At 43.9% G+C, this 17,500-nt stretch overlaps 1 protein-coding gene across 1 annotated transcript in view; it reads right to left on the bottom strand.

Moving 5' to 3' along the window:
- Nucleotides 1-4,358: 4,358 nt before the first annotated feature.
- Nucleotides 4,359-17,500, bottom strand: part of LOC134443693 (hepatic sodium/bile acid cotransporter-like) — a 41,187-nt gene continuing 28,045 nt past the window's right edge. Inside the window, exons 10-12 of the mRNA XM_063193337.1 lie at nt 15,660-15,799; nt 4,530-4,574; nt 4,359-4,379 (exon numbers count right to left, since the gene is read on the bottom strand). Of these exons, the coding sequence (XP_063049407.1) occupies nt 4,359-4,379; nt 4,530-4,574; nt 15,660-15,799 (206 nt within the window). The remainder of the gene's footprint in view (nt 4,380-4,529; nt 4,575-15,659; nt 15,800-17,500) is intronic.

Below are 17,500 nucleotides of genomic sequence, written 5' to 3'. Positions count from 1 at the left end.
GGAACTGTGATGTGATAAGGTTGAGCTCAAATAATAGTTATTTGACTTTAAAAAATTAGGTCCCTAAAATATGTTTCATGTGTTTTCAGGTGAGGTAATGAAGGCTACACTGGATTTACTAACTAGTGGTGTGGTCATAGTAAAGTATTATGACTGAATATTCTCAGAAATGGAAAAGGCTTCATCTTCACAAGCAACTGATTGGAATAAGTGTGTGATATGTCAGTTGGACAGCAAAGAACGACTGATATCACCAACCGATAAAGGCTATGAAACTGTAGCAGATAACATCATTCATTTTAGTGAGCTGGGCTCTATGCCAGTCTAAATAAATCTGGTACGTCTTGACAATGGAAATGGTATCCAGACAACTTTTAAAGAACAGAATGCAAAGTGGCATAAATCCTGCTATCTGAAATTCGGACGAAGTAAACTGGAACGAGCAATTCGAAAGCACAAGTCAGAAGAGGATGGGACTCATTCAAAGCCGATTTTTACACGTAGCAGTACTGGGGATGGAGACACGGGTGATCCAGTTGATAGCAATAGTGCCCAATGCTTCTTTTGTTCCAAAATTGAAAGGAAAGAGAACCTTCGTGAAGTCTGCACATTTCAGTTAGACTACAGAGTTAGGAAATGTGCACATGATCTGCAAGATCAAGATCTTCTGGCAAAATTGAGTTCTGGGGACCTTATTGCACAGGAGGCAAAATATCACCCAAGATGTCTCATAAGCCTATACAACAGATCGCGTGGAAAAGTGGCACAGGACCAAACTACATCAAATGAGGAAGCATGCAAAGGAATTGCTCTGGCAGAGCTTATTTCTTATATCGAAGAGAGGAGGCAAGATGATGATGTTAAAGTGTTTAGGCTAGCAGACCTGACAAAACTGTACACCAACAGATTAGCTCAACTTGGTGTGGAGGTTGCTGATCGAATAAACAGCAATCACCTGAAAAAAAGAATCCTAATGCATCTCCCACACATGAAGGCTTACAAAGAAGGACGGGACGTCTTCATGGCCTATGAGGATGATGTTGGATTGGTTCTTCGAGAAGGATACCAAACTGACCGAGATGAACAGAGTGTCATGATGATCAAACTTGCTGATATGATCAGACAGGACATCTTTTCTCATAAAACATCATTCTCTGGAAATTTTGACCATAACAGTCAAGTGGAGTGGAATCTGTCCCACAGTCACTTTTATCACTGGTCAATATGCTAATCAATGGGTCAAACATTACAGATCAAACACACAACACAAATGTCAGTCAACCTGTACTCTCCATTGCTCAGCTGTTGGTCTACAACTGCATTAAGAGACGTAGGGACTGCAGAAAAACTCCACAAATATATCACAACAAGGATCGTGAAACACCCCTACCAGTGTATGTAGGTCTTAAGGCCCATGCATTAACAAGAGAAAGCCGGTTAATTGATAGCCTTTTTGCTCTTGGCATGTCAGCCTCGTACAACCGAACAATGGAGTTGGTCACGTCGCTGGGCAATAATGTCCACCAGATTGCCACAGTCTGTCCTCCCCAACTTCACAAAGGTCATTTCATTACAAGTGCTGCAGACAACATTGACCACAACCCAAGCTCTGCAACATCCACCAGCTCTTTCCATGGCACCAGCCGGTCCTTGTTCCAGAATATTACCCCATATGATATTGGGGACAATGACAGAGATTTTTCTACGTCAATAGCTGAAATGAAGGGGGTCAGAAAGATGAAGGAGTTACCCACACAGTACACAGAAATAAAGCCTACACGGCTACCTACCAGTGATATCTTTGTTCCACCCATTGCTGGAGACATGACGTCACGACATGATAACACGCTGACAAAAGAAATGGAAAAAGAATATGAGTGGTTGAGTCATGTTGAGAAGCACTATGAGGATGACAACATATCTGCCGAGTCCTCTCTTACTTGGGCAGCATACCATGCCAGCAGAGCACCAGCTCCAGACTTTCTACCCTCGATCAATGCCATGTTGCCTCTTTTTGCAGAGGAAGCCAGTTCTCCATCCATGCTTCGGCATTGCCTGGAAGTAATAAAGTCAGCTGTGTGGCATGTTAATCCTGGTCAGACTCCAGTGATTAGTGTCGGATCAACCTTTGTTTGCAAAACTGAAACAACTGCAGTGGTCGATGCCCTCATTGTATGGTGAGGACAAGTTTATCCTTTTGATGGGAGGCCTCCACACAGAAATGACAGGTTTCAAAGTTCTGGGCCATGGGTGGAGGTTCTCCAGGAAGCAGAAGTTGCCACTCCAGGCATTGCGGAATCCTTCATAAAGGCCTCGAATGTAACTCGAACTTGGCATGCACATCAAATAACTGCTTGTGCATTGCACATCCTGCTCAAAAAGGCTTATGATGCATATGCTGCAAACAACTCTGACTCAGCACAAAGTTTCAGCACTTGGATTGAACACAGAAAAGCTGAAAGTCCACAGTTCATGTACTGGTGTACAAATCTTGAACTAGAATTGCTTGTGTTCACATTCGTTCGATCACTGCGAACAGGTGACTTTGATTTGTATCTAGATACACTGACAAAGTTGACACCTTGGTTCTTCAGTTTGAACAGAACAATGGAGTAATGAAGACTGAAGGGGGGATCATTGGACTCACCCAGGATGCAAACTCCCTCTTGAGATGGGCAGTGGCAGGACCAGAACTTGTCAGAGTCATTTCTGAATTTGAAGCAACCATGGTGGGAAAACCACAATGTCCTGATCAAATAAACCACCATGAGCAAACCAAATCAACCCAGACGTTATTTGCAAGACAGGTCAACGCAGTAGTCAATGTTATGGAGGAAATGGGGAGCCCATTTGAGGAGGAAAATCAGGACCTTATAAGACTGCATTCAAAAGACATCATGGACAAACAGTCAATTGAATGTCTAAACACTATAGTGTGCCAATATTTCGACACAGAAAGCCAAATCAACCCGTCATTAGCTTCAGAAAGAATAAAATGACGTTTTTGAGCGACTATCTCACTCTCCTGATCTCAAAATCATTGAGCCACTCAGGGGAAACCTCAAATGTGAGGTTCCAGCAAGACACCCAAAGATATTATAGGAAACAACCATTCTGCCAGGAAAATGTGCTGTTTTGTCATCTGAGAACATTAAGAGCCTTATCCACAACTACCACAAACAATTTGGAGCGGTACCTGATGTTAAACAGGGCCATATTCAGCATCAGAAACTAGGGTATGTAAACTTTTGAACAGGGTCATTTGGGTAGTTTGGGTTGTGATCATGCTTTTGAAAGAGTAAACACAGAATATTGCTAATAAATATCTTAAGCTAGTCACTAGCAATGAGTGAAAAAAAGGTTTTGTGTAATCCTTCATATTTTGTGAGAAATCGCAGAGAAAGCGTATATTCTGCTGGGGTATGTAAACATATGAGCACCACTGTATATTCAAATGAGATCTACTGTACTACAAAACATTTGGGAATGGGGATGTACAGGGCTGTATGTGAGGAGCGTGTTTCACAGGTTAGTGTGAATAAAGGTATTGATGTATCTGCACAATGGTGTGTGTGTGTGTGTGTGTGTGTGTGTGTGTGTGTGTGTGTGTGTGTGTGTGTGTGTGTGTGTGTGTGTGTGTGTGTGTGTGTGTGTGTGTGTGTGTGCGTGTGTGTGCGTGTGTGTGTGTGTGTGATTCTCCTAGTATCCTAAAGGCGCATGCCTGTCATAGGATAGCAGGTGACAACCTTACGTACGTCACACACACTCCTTATGAACCGATATCACTACTCATATGGAACAGTCTACCTTTCCATGTCCGCCAAAACCCCACTTATGGTGTAAGTACAACACTAGCACATGATATCACATTGCTGTTACTGATTTAGACTTTCATTTGTCCTTAGTGCCATCTCCCTTTTAAATTCACATCCCCACTGATTGACGTCTTGACCTGATGCCTGGCGTTGTTTATGGTATATCTTATTGTATGATGATGTTCTTATTTTATTTATTTTACTTATTCATGATGTGTTTTTTATCTTTTTATAACCCTATTTATGGTCATTTCAACCTTTTATTGACCACTGCACTTTATATCTGTCCTGTGGTATATGTTGGTGTTGCTATCTATATGTGCTTATGTCTTGCTGCACAACTAATCGCCACTTTTGGGGACAATAAAGTTGAAACGTTGAAATGTTGAAAGTTGACATAGCTGTTACACCATTCACTACATAGTACCTAATGAGGTAGATAAACTGTGTTATTACTGAAAAAACACTAAAAACCTGAAGAACCCACCACAAATTTGATCCAACTAGCGCAGAGTCAGCTGATCCCAAGACAAGTACAGAGAACTAGTTACTCAGATAAGTTACCTGTGTTGGAAGGAGACAAGTACACAGGTTTACTGGTTACTCAGATAAGCTGTTGGAAGGAAACTGTGTTTCTTTTACGTTTTACTTTTGACACTTGTGCATATTAAGAAACTCACAAAAAAGCTTTGAGATGACTTGACTGTACCTTACCAAGTGGCTCTGGCCCAGTCGCCCTGCTTTACCACACAGCTGCCACTAGAGGGAGACACAGATCAAGAAAAGTTCCCTTGCTGAGAACAGGAACCGGTTTCACTAATAAGATTTTAGAAGCATGTCCCCTCTTTTACTCACAGACAAGGAGGCCGAAGAAGACCAGACCAGAGACAGGGGAGAAACAGAGAGAGAGAGAGAGAGAGAGAGAGAGAGAGAGAGAGAGTGTGCGTGTGTGTGTGTGTGTGTGTGTGTGTGTGTATGTGTGTGTGTGTGTGTGTGTGTGTGTGTGTGTGTGTGTGTGCGTGTGTGTGTGTGTGTGTGTGTGTGTGTGTGTGTGTGTGTGTGTGTGTGTGTGTGTGTGTGTGTGTGTGCACGCGCATGTTTATGTGCGCACAGGCATGCGATATGTGTGCAGACAGGGGGGGGCAAAGGGGTTCGAAGAAGACCAGACCAGCGACAGGGGGGACAAAGGGGTCAGTTATCCTGGGCCAAGGGAGAGTGGGGGCCCAGAATTAGGCTCTGATAGCATTGTATGCATTGTGGGGGGGGGGGGGGGGGGGGGGGGGAGGGCAGAGTTAGGCTCTAATAGCATTTTATGCATTGTGAGAGGGGGGGAGGGGACAGAGTTAGGCTCTCATAGCATTGTATTCATTGTGAGGGGGGGGGGCAGAGTTAGCCTATAATAGCACTTTATGCATTGTGAGGGGGGGGGGCAGAGTTAGCCTATAATAGCACTTTATGCATTGTGAGAGGGGGGCCTTTCAAATGATTTTGTGCCGGACCCGGTCAACGCTGTCAGCGGCCCTGCACACAGTTATGCTAGAGACACACAGGCAGCAGTAGCTTTGGATTCAATACAGTTATGATAGACACAGTAGCTTTGGATTCAATACAGTTATGATAGACACACAGACAGCAGTAGCTTTGGATTCAATACAGTTATGATAGACACACAGGCAGCAGTAGCTTTGGATTCAATACAGTTATGATAGAGACACACAGGCAGCAGTAGCTTTGGATTCAATACAGTGATGAGAGACACACAGGCAGCAGTAGCTTTGGATTCAATACAGTTATGATAGAGACAATGGCAGCAGTAGCTTTGGTTTCAATACAGTTATGGGGTCATTTCACGTGAAATCAGACACTTTGGGACCCGACCGACCCGGATTTCAATCATAATTGGTGTGCCTTTTCAGTAGCAAGGTAGCACCACAGAACTGCATTGGTTTGAATCTGACACTAATATTAAGGGAGAAACAGACTAGGAAAGGTTCACATGTGAGGGTAGGACACTATACATTCAGCCTTGAATATATCAGTCAGTGTTAGTCACAAAAAGATGCCTGTGGTGTTGTTTGAAAGCTCTTTTCTGGCTCTACATATTACACAATCACCTTGGAATACAACTACTCTCAGAATATGAATTATGATAAATTGAAAAATTAAAAATGGAATATCTAAAAAACTTATATTTTAAAATGGCCAGTTCCTTGTCCAAACGTAGCAGGCAATGTCATGAGCAGCACCTAAAATGCTGGTGTTCGGTTTGTTATTCATTTCAGAGAGAATTTGACTCACAAATATGGCGTCATACAGACCACTTACTAATAATATGGTAATACCATAGTAGCATCACATGACAAAACAAAAACAAAACAAAAATGGTCAGTGCCCATGGTCCCAGGTTTCAGAAACTAAGGCAGATGTCCATTTATACACACCAAATGATGATATGTGAATGTTTGAACATTCCTTCTCTGTGTACCTGTGCCATCTTCCCTTTACCGTACTTTAAAGAGATAATCAATGGCTACACTCTCATTTTGTACTCATTTGAAGCAACAGCTGTGTCTTTTGTAGATAATGTATAAGTACGTCCCGTTGCAGTTACAGGTTCCACTACCAGAAGCACAACCTGATGATCCATGACAAGTCTATCTGGTCTGAAGGGAAAAGTGAAGGATGGAGATGGCCCATGAGGATGCAGGAAGTTCAGTTTCACCTCTCCAGTGCTCAGCATACATTCCTCAGCACATGCTAGCCACCAGTTGCCATCATATACAGCTACAACATACCCTTTGATGCTTGAAAATGTAACACATTCCTTTACTGAGCTCACTCTTTCAACTCTGCCTTCTCTGAATGCTCAAAATGGCCTAACTTCCACTGTGTCCATTGGCAATGGGCAGAAGCTGTGTAGTTTTTGAGTACCTGGAATAGTTCTTGCAGATTCAAACCTTTTCAACAGGTTCTCAGCTTCATGATGGTACATCTCTGTTGTGGCAAACTGGCAATGGATGTTCTTGAGAGAGATGCACCATCATGAAGCTGAGAACCTGTTGAAGAGGTTTGAATCTGCAAGAACTATTCCAGGTACTCAAAAACTACACAGCAGGTAGACAGCAGGTAGACAGCAGGTAGACAGCAGGTAGACAGGTAGACAGGTAGACAGGTAGACAGCAGGTAGACAGCAGGTAGACAGCAGGTAGACAGCAGGTAGACAGCAGGTAGACAGCAGGTAGACAGGTAGACAGCAGGTAGACAGGTAGACAGGTAGACAGCAGGTAGACAGGTAGACAGCAGGTAGACAGCAGGTAGACAGGTAGACAGGTAGACAGCAGGTAGACAGCAGGTAGACAGCAGGTAGACAGCAGGTAGACAGCAGGTAGACAGCAGGTAGACAGGTAGACAGGTAGACAGCAGGTAGACAGCAGGTAGACAGGTAGACAGCAGGTAGACAGCAGGTAGACAGCAGGTAGACAGGTAGACAGCAGGTAGACAGGTAGACAGCAGGTAGACAGGTAGACAGCAGGTAGACAGGTAGACAGCAGGTAGACAGCAGGTAGACAGGTAGACAGGTAGACAGGTAGACAGGTAGACAGCAGGTAGACAGGTAGACAGCAGGTAGACAGCAGGTAGACAGGTAGACAGGTAGACAGGTAGACAGCAGGTAGACAGCAGGTAGACAGGTAGACAGCAGGTAGACAGCAGGTAGACAGCAGGTAGACAGCAGGTAGACAGCAGGTAGACAGCAGGTAGACAGGTAGACAGCAGGTAGACAGCAGGTAGACAGCAGGTAGACAGGTAGACAGGTAGACAGCAGGTAGACAGCAGGTAGACAGGTAGACAGGTAGACAGCAGGTAGACAGGTAGACAGCAGGTAGACAGCAGGTAGACAGCAGGTAGACAGGTAGACAGCAGGTAGACAGCAGGTAGACAGGTAGACAGCAGGTAGACAGCAGGTAGACAGGTAGACAGCAGGTAGACAGGTAGACAGCAGGTAGACAGCAGGTAGACAGGTAGACAGCAGGTAGACAGGTAGACAGCAGGTAGACAGGTAGACAGCAGGTAGACAGCAGGTAGACAGCAGGTAGACAGCAGGTAGACAGCAGGTAGACAGCAGGTAGACAGCAGGTAGACAGCAGGTAGACAGCAGGTAGACAGCAGGTAGACAGCAGGTAGACAGGTAGACAGCAGGTAGACAGGTAGACAGCAGGTAGACAGGTAGACAGCAGGTAGACAGCAGGTAGACAGCAGGTAGACAGGTAGACAGGTAGACAGCAGGTAGACAGGTAGACAGGTAGACAGCAGGTAGACAGCAGGTAGACAGGTAGACAGCAGGTAGACAGCAGGTAGACAGCAGGTAGACAGGTAGACAGCAGGTAGACAGCAGGTAGACAGCAGGTAGACAGGTAGACAGCAGGTAGACAGCAGGTAGACAGGTAGACAGGTAGACAGCAGGTAGACAGGTAGACAGGTAGACAGCAGGTAGACAGCAGGTAGACAGCAGGTAGACAGGTAGACAGCAGGTAGACAGCAGGTAGACAGCAGGTAGACAGCAGGTAGACAGCAGGTAGACAGCAGGTAGACAGCAGGTAGACAGGTAGACAGCAGGTAGACAGGTAGACAGCAGGTAGACAGGTAGACAGCAGGTAGACAGCAGGTAGACAGCAGGTAGACAGGTAGACAGCAGGTAGACAGCAGGTAGACAGGTAGACAGCAGGTAGACAGCAGGTAGACAGGTAGACAGCAGGTAGACAGCAGGTAGACAGGTAGACAGCAGGTAGACAGCAGGTAGACAGGTAGACAGGTAGACAGGTAGACAGGTAGACAGCAGGTAGACAGCAGGTAGACAGGTAGACAGCAGGTAGACAGGTAGACAGCAGGTAGACAGCAGGTAGACAGGTAGACAGCAGGTAGACAGGTAGACAGGTAGACAGCAGGTAGACAGGTAGACAGCAGGTAGACAGCAGGTAGACAGCAGGTAGACAGCAGGTAGACAGGTAGACAGGTAGACAGCAGGTAGACAGGTAGACAGGTAGACAGGTAGACAGCAGGTAGACAGGTAGACAGGTAGACAGCAGGTAGACAGCAGGTAGACAGGTAGACAGGTAGACAGCAGGTAGACAGGTAGACAGGTAGACAGCAGGTAGACAGCAGGTAGACAGCAGGTAGACAGCAGGTAGACAGCAGGTAGACAGCAGGTAGACAGGTAGACAGGTAGACAGCAGGTAGACAGCAGGTAGACAGGTAGACAGCAGGTAGACAGCAGGTAGACAGGTAGACAGCAGGTAGACAGGTAGACAGCAGGTAGACAGCAGGTAGACAGGTAGACAGCAGGTAGACAGCAGGTAGACAGGTAGACAGGTAGACAGCAGGTAGACAGGTAGACAGGTAGACAGGTAGACAGGTAGACAGCAGGTAGACAGCAGGTAGACAGGTAGACAGCAGGTAGACAGCAGGTAGACAGCAGGTAGACAGCAGGTAGACAGCAGGTAGACAGGTAGACAGCAGGTAGACAGGTAGACAGGTAGACAGTTTAGGCATAACTGGAGGTGTCGTGGGCTCCAATTGTGTAAAGGCGGTATGTCTCTATTTTCGGGCTTAATACTTTTAAAATTGTTGGCCAGGGTTTATAAAGGTGGTAAAGTGTCTTATTTTTCATATCCATCATTTGCATGTGACGTCAAACGTTCTAGTGGACGGCTCCTGGACAGTGACATCCAGGGCTCACCAGCCAACCAGCCAAATGCTGGGGAAAACATGCTTGGCACTTTGACCCATTAATTAACATAACACTATGTTTGGAGATTAACATGGATGAGGAGACCAGCATCACTGATGGTGAGGTCCTGGTGCTGATGCAAAGCCCAAGCGAAAGAAGCCTGGAAACCTCTTCATGTTGGCTCCCCCATCTAATTAAAAGAAAGAAAAGAAAAACATTCTATTTAAATGAATCTAGCCATGCATTGTAATGTACTGAATAATTAACTCCCGTAGCAATATTGTCTGAATTAAAATGTGATGTGAAATGTCAGAAAATAACACTCATCCCAACTTACTATTCATGTCTTTACCTGTGCTGCTGGGATGCAATTCTGTCTGTCATCCTGGCCACCATGACTCATGGTTTTAGTTTGGGTGCTGACCACCTGACTGATGAATCTGCAATTAACTTACAAAACAATAAAAACCGTAAAGATAAATAACAGGTTTGTTGTGTTTTTCTTTCTCTTGTGAAGGTCATCTTTTCAAATGATTTATTTACGCTTAAACTAATAAAAGTATTTTACCGTAACCGACATTCTGTCCTATGTGTTTCTACAGGCAATGTAATGCAACACCGATTTGAAACATTGAAGTAGTAGGCCTATATCACAATAGCCTACATTGTGCATACGTGGCTGAAACAACAATGAAATCCACTTGGATGAAACGAAACGAGTGATTACAAGATACCTCTGAGATGAAAAGATATTAAAACACCACTTCGCAAAATGCCTGACACAAAATGTACAGTGCGTCTTGTCTTGTAGGCTAGTAGGTTAGCAGCACTATCTTACCTTTGCCATGCCACGAAGAAGAGGATGCTAGCCGCGGTGCCCAGCCACCAATGAAGAAACGGTGCATAAAGGTGCTAGTATTTGTAGTTGCCAATGCAGAGGTTTGGTTTAAGTTCACAACTTCACTGAAGAAAATAAACACAGGATAAAAAATACATCGCACATATCCCGTTTTTTTTTTTTAAATACAAGAACTAGCCGTGTTTCTTTGGTATTTAATGGTCAAAGTTGTCTCCGTCTGCATATTGTGTACTTCATGTGCACTTCTGCCGTCCAGCAAAAACGATTATGTGTGACGTCAATGCAAATGATGGATAAAGGTGGTAAAGTGTCTTATTAAGCGGGCTTGCGGAGCAAGGACCATGCAGAGCAAGGCCCGATTCTAGTAATCTCTAAGTCCTGTTTCTTTCTTATTATTTATCGTTCTTGTGCAGGGCAGTAAAATAGAAAATGGATCTCCTCCTAGGCCTTTCGAGATAGAGACACCGTTCAAACACTAAAACGACCGGCTCGGCTTGGAGATCGCGTATATTAATAGGCTTTTCCGTGTCTCTTGTCGTTTTCCCGTTTTTGGCGATTTTGTGAAAGCTTGGGTCCCCATTGAAAACAATGGTGGAACCTTCATGAACCAAAGTTCCGCCACTCTAAAGATTAGAGTGTAGGAGGCTTTTTCGGTCATAAAACATCAACACTTTCACCTAGAAGTTTAGTTGTTAGCGAGCTCAATGGGATGTCTCCAAATTGTCAAAGATTCATCTCTCAACTCCCAATACTTTTTAAATGGCAGGTTTGTAAAAAAAAACAGGCCTGGGTCTATGGAGAATCCCAGTCTTTCCAAAAGTGCATTTTTCAAGAGATCAGCGCATGTCCCACACGGAGGTCCATTTGTGCCTGAACCATTTAACCTATAAACTTCATTCAAAGACTGTCTTTCAGTCAATCAGAACAGGTGCAGCCAATGAAGGGTTCCATTTCAACTGTCACTGTCTCAAGATTCTATTCTTAACGAGCAGGTGCGAGCAACCATTCTAGAAGTCTATTGTTCAGCTCTTCAATGCAATGTGATATAGTCTTGCTGGACTGTGCATAACAGGTAGCTGCTTGGCTTAATGGGAATGCATGCTGATGGATTAGAGATATGGAGGTTGAGGGTTCGAACCCCACCCATGCCATGTTGATTTTCAAAATTATATCATATGCAGTGTTCCTTAGCCAAGTTAAAATACCATGTATGTTATTTATTATCAGTGACAAATGTGCTGGATTACACATATTGAGGTTGGGGGTTCGAACCCCAGTCGAAGCCATGTTGATTTTCAAAATTATATCATATGCAGTGTTCCTTGACCAACTTAAAATGCCATGTATGTCATTTAGTATGAATGGCAAATGTGCTGAATTACAGATTTGGAGGTTGGGGGTTCGAATCCCAGTCGAAGCCATGTTGATTTTCAAAATTATATCATATGCAGTGTTCCTTAGCCAATTTCAAATATCATGTATTGTATGTCATTTAATATCAATGGCAAAGGGGCTGGATTACAGATATGGAGGTTGTGAGTTCGAATCCCGCTCGAAGCCATGTTGATTTTCAAAATTATATCATATGCAGTGTTCCTTAGCCAACTTCAAATATCATGTATTGTATGTCATTTAATATCAATGGCAAAGGGGCTGGATTACAGATATGGAGGTTGTGAGTTCGAATCCCGCTCGAAGCCATGTTGATTTTCAAAATTATATCATATGCAGTGTTCCTTTGCCAACTTAAAATACCATGTATGTCATTTAGTATATCCCCAAAACGCAGAGCTACAACACTTTCAAGATGGCTGAATCCAAGATGGCTGAATTGTTTGGCCCATAACTTCTGACTGGGTGGTTGGATTTTTTCCAAGATTTCTTTTAGCTTTGTTTTCTCAATAGTACTTTGTTTCATCTCTGCCCCAAAAGGCAAGCCCGCTTCCAGCATTTTCTGTGAGAATGCAATCTAGTTTTTCATGTAAGCCGTTGTCTTACTGTAAAGGGACACTGTGCAGGAAATGGTCAAAAAGGTACTGCAACTATGCTGCTCATTGAAACTGGGCTGCCTATTGCCAAATTTGATCTTTTCATGAAAGTTTACAAAATAGTAAACTAATATTTTCTAGTATGGCCCAAGTACAGTCATTTTTGCAAATGGCGGACCATGAAGAAGATCCCGCTTTTCATGTATGAAAAGTCCAATTTTCCCAGTCATAATGAATACTTAGAATTTGATGGTGGTCTTAAGTGTTCATGAAAAAGTAACATTAGTGAATGGGCAGCATGAATTCTGGAAATAAACAACTAAAAATCTCACACAGTGTCCCTTGAAGACAAGTTAAAAGAGGGAGTAGGTTGTGTAGCTAAGCTAGTGAAAGTCAATGGATCACTGTAGCATGTTGCATGCTACACGGATGCATTGACTTTCACTAGCTTAGCAACATGCTCCCTCTTTTAACTTGTCTTAAAGCAAGACAACGGCTTGTATGAAAAATAAGACACCTTACCACCTTTATAAACCCTGGCCAATTTTAACTGTATTACAGTAAGCCCCAAAATAGTGGCATACCCATTAACTACGTGGTTGGATATGAGAAATATACTCCTCAATCAAGGGGCACTATTAATGTAGGTTCTATTGCAGTTATGCAATCGAAATGACAATATTGTGTTTGCAAAGAAAAACTTCCTTGCACGGCTTGGACCATTAATGTAAGGGAAGTACAATAATGTAATTACAATTACATTATTAAGTATAACATTCTGATACAGTTCCAAATATGTAATGTGCTATTACTATATGTGAGGAATAAGAGTATAAGAAATGATGCACAGAGAGTGTGCTAAACTCTTCGCGCTGGGTGTCAATAATGTGTAGGTTGGTATTTATGGAATCGTCAATCGTGTAATTAATGATTGCATAAACCACGTTTCATGACCGTCTCATAAAATCATGACCATTATTGAGTAATAATCTGAAGGTTTTGTGTGAATTCTTTTCTGGTTGACTTCGTAGAAATTGTTCAAATAAGACAAACACAGTTCACCACAATCCATTTATTGTAAAAGCATCATCTGGTCATAACACTGATACAGCCAATGTGATTTGCAGGGCATAAGAAGTTAAATTAGATATACAATATATACACGGGGTATGGGAGGATGCGCTATGCGCGTGTGTGTGTGTGTGTGTGTGTGTGTGTGTGTGTGTGTGTGTGTGTGTGTGTGTGTGTGTGTGTGTGTGTGTGTGTGTGTGTGTGTGTGTGTACTAGGGTTTAATCCCGGGACCCGGGATTCCCGGGAAATCTGATCAAAACAATTTCCCGTTTCCCGCGAAAGCCATGACGGGAAACCGGGAAAAAAATAAGTGCGTGTCTATTTGTTGTCCTAGCAACAGTAAGCAACAGTGCAATCTAGCAGCGGTAACACCAGAGACGGTTTAGAATAGGGAATCTTTGGTAACACTTCAGGCTCACTTAAGCAGCAGCAGTAGGCTACAGGACCTTTTCAGCAATGTCTGGTTCTGCTGCCAGTTTTGCCTGGAGGCATTTTCTGAAATTGGACAATGCCAGTGCGAAATGCACTTTATGTGAGTGAATTATAATAGTAAGGTCGCCAAATTCCGCCCACTTCACTGATCACTTCACTGAAAACGTGATAATATCACTCTTTCAAATACTATTTAATTATGCTCTCGTATATTTTTGGATAGCGGCAACTGTGTAGATGAGGTAATGAGCAATATTAGCCAACATTGGTAGTCCTTTCTATCGTAATTTGGCGATAACGTCCAGCATGTCCAAAATCTAGCTTCTCTGGCAAAGGGACTCACTAGTTTAGGCGCAAGAACAGCCCTCTCGGGCGACACGGCGTCAAACTAGTGAGTCCCTCTGGCGAAAGGCTCCAATTCCGCCCGCTTGATTTCAGGTCACGTCTGTATTTCCGTTTATTATTCCTTCATGCTGTTGTGTTGATTTGGTTCACACGTGTAGTCCTGGCTTTACCGATGCAGGAACTGTGGAAACGGTTGAATAGCCTACTTTCGGTCCTAACGTGAAACAGGGAAGCGGCCAGGGCGAGTTCATAGCCAGAATGTCGTCGTGAAATTAAAGGTCCATCTGCCGTTACGACACTGCAATGCTGTTTATGGCCGTTTGACTCGGTTTTAAATGTCATCACCGTTTCATATATTAAGCATACAAACTCCTTATCATGTCGATATCCATTCCTGACTTAAACAGTGGACACATAATTAACTAGTAGGTCTATAGGCTATAAGTAGGCGGGCGGAATTGGGGGACGGGCAGCAATCCGCCCGTCATTGATAAGCGCTGCATGCTGGGCACAAGCTATCATCTTACACTTCATTATTATTGTTGTGTTGGTGGATAGTAGAGCTTAATCTTAATTCTTTTCTCCCAATAATGATACAAACACTAACAACTTGATACAAATGCCAGTTTGGGAGGAACAGTTGAATTATAGCCCCTACATGACTAGATCAAAAAATGGGAGGAGGAAAAAAAAACAAAAAAAAAAAACCCGGGATTTCCCGTGATTCCCGGGAAATGGGTCGTCCTATCCCGGGATTTGATTCATGCCATTTTCGGGAAAAATATTAAACCCTAGTGTGCACGCATGTGTGAGAGAGAAAAAGAGAGAGAGAGCTCTGTGGGGCTCCGTGCACTTGTGTTATCGCTTGTGCAAAATATGAGATACAAGGAGGAGCGTCAAGCTTTCGGCTGATGGAGCGGGAATTTATGTCGTAGATCAGAATTCAAGCTGCTCATGGAATACTGACCTGTGCTGCAGGGTTTACTTTATTCAGGGGGGGGGGGGGTCTATCTTTTCCAACAATAGCTTGCGCAAGTTGAGTCGATAACTCTATGGGTTAAAGTCCTGGTACGTGTATCTCTGTGAGTGGGTAATTTACATGTGGGTGCATGTATGACAATACTGCAACTATGTAACTAAGAATTGCATATGACTATTTGTGGTGATGGGAGGGGAGAAAGAGAGAGAGAAAAGAAAGAACAGATAGAACAAAATAACACAAAATAAAATATATCACACTCTACAAGTGTGGATATTTAAACACAACTCTTCAAAGCTATGTAACAGTTCTAACTGCATATCTATGCCCAATTCAGTGCTTACTGCGTTATTCTTCATAGGAGAGAGCGAGAACCCTTTGATCTCTCGGGGCGAGGTGCGCTTCCTCGTGCGCACGAGTTCCTTTGTTTCGAACAGCGCTCACGTCCTGTGTGGATGTCCGAGCGATTCCAAGCGCGGTTCCGGCGCGAGAGGCTGCAATATGTCCAAAGAGTCTTGCGTCGTTGAACAGGGAAAGGAAAGGAGTATTTCGTTGTGTAATCCGATCATCTTTGCCGTGCCGTCCTGCGAGGGCCAAGTGAGAAAGGGGGTGCACGTGGATCCGTACCACACACTCTGCTACAGTCCACTCCACGTAACTGTACCCGGCTGTACCCGGCTGTATCGGGCTGTCCACTTTCAGGGGGACAGACCATCAGGCCTCAACCGAATCTCCTTCGACTCCAGGGAGGTTCCTTTGATTTCGGTACTAGTGAAAGGTTAACGATCGTCCATACAAACGTCATCCTATAGCGCGTGAGCTCCTGCGTCCTGACTCACTGATGTCCTTGCAGTGTTCGCAAGATCAATCGAAAAATCGCAATGGGAATGCGATACACAAACGTAAACCGGTTGAATTGGGTAAACTGTATATTCCGTATACCCGCGTTCTACGTAGACTACACCACTGGTCTCCAATGAGACTCGTGGTCCCGAGGTGCGTCTCACCTCTCGAGCAAGGGAATCAGACCAAGTAAAATTACTCTGACCTGGGTTTTATAGGTAAGGGACGGGCTCAGCCATGTATGTAATATGAGCCAGGTACAGTATAGAAAATGGCGTCTGTAATGTATTTTACTAAACGGCAGGCATTCGTAAAATGAGGGGAAATGAATTGGACTTTAGGTGTAATAGTCCCTACAACAGGTAAACAGGTGCTTCAGCAGGTAGAGAGCTCAAGTCCACCTCAAGTGTGTGTGTGTGTGTGTGTGTGTGTGTATGTGTGTGTGTGTGTGTGTGTGTGTGTGTGTGTGTGTGTGTGTGTGTGTGTGTGTGTGTGTGTGTGTGTGTGTGTGTGTGTGTGTGTGTGTGTGTGTGTGTGTGTGTGTGTGTCGGTCAGCAGGGAGGGGTCTTCAGTGTCTTCAGGGTCTCCACCTTACTGTCCACAGAGCTGTAGGAGGCCTCTACACACACACACACACACACACACACACACACACACACACACACACACACACACACACACACACACACACACACACACACACACACACACACACATACACATATTAGGTTAGGAAGCACACATGCATACATACACACGTATCAAGTCAAGTCAAGTAAGCTTTAATTGTTACTTCTTCATATGCACAAGACATACAAGGAACATTAAATTACGTTTTCTCTCTATACCATGCCAGGACAAGACATATACAAGACTGACATTTTACAGACTGACATAAAGTGCAAGACATGACAGATAACAGTGATGGACTGGTAACAATAAGTGGTCAATAATAAATACAGTACAAATGAACATTTAACATTTAACATGTAAACAGAACACAAGATAAATATAGAATGTAGACATTACAATAATGGGAAAAAACAATGACAGTAGCAATATTAACAGTATAATAACAATAGTTATATAAGTAGTAGATGGAGGAGCAACATTGTAGCAGCATGGCAGTCCTATAGCATACACACGCACACACACACAAACGCGCACATGCACGCAGGCACACACATACGAGAAGTAGTGCCTACATGTGTGTGTGTGTGTGTGTGCGTGCGTGTGTGTGTGTGTGTATGTGTGTGTGTGTGTGTGTGTGTGTGTGTGTGTGTGTGTGTGTGTGTGTGTGTGTGTGTGTGTCTGTGTGTGCGTGCATGCGTGCATGTGTGTGTGTGTCTGTGTCTGTGTGTGTGTGTGTGTGTGTGTGTGTGTGTGTGTGTGTGTGTGTGTGTGTGTGTGTGTGTGTGTGTGTGTGTGTGTGTGTGTGTGTG

This window comes from Engraulis encrasicolus, unplaced genomic scaffold, assembly GCF_034702125.1.
Source record: "Engraulis encrasicolus isolate BLACKSEA-1 unplaced genomic scaffold, IST_EnEncr_1.0 scaffold_35_np1212, whole genome shotgun sequence".
Lineage (NCBI taxonomy): Eukaryota > Metazoa > Chordata > Actinopteri > Clupeiformes > Engraulidae > Engraulis > Engraulis encrasicolus.
The sequence above is the reverse complement of the archived record's forward strand: the minus strand, read 5'-3'. Positions and strand labels throughout refer to the sequence as shown.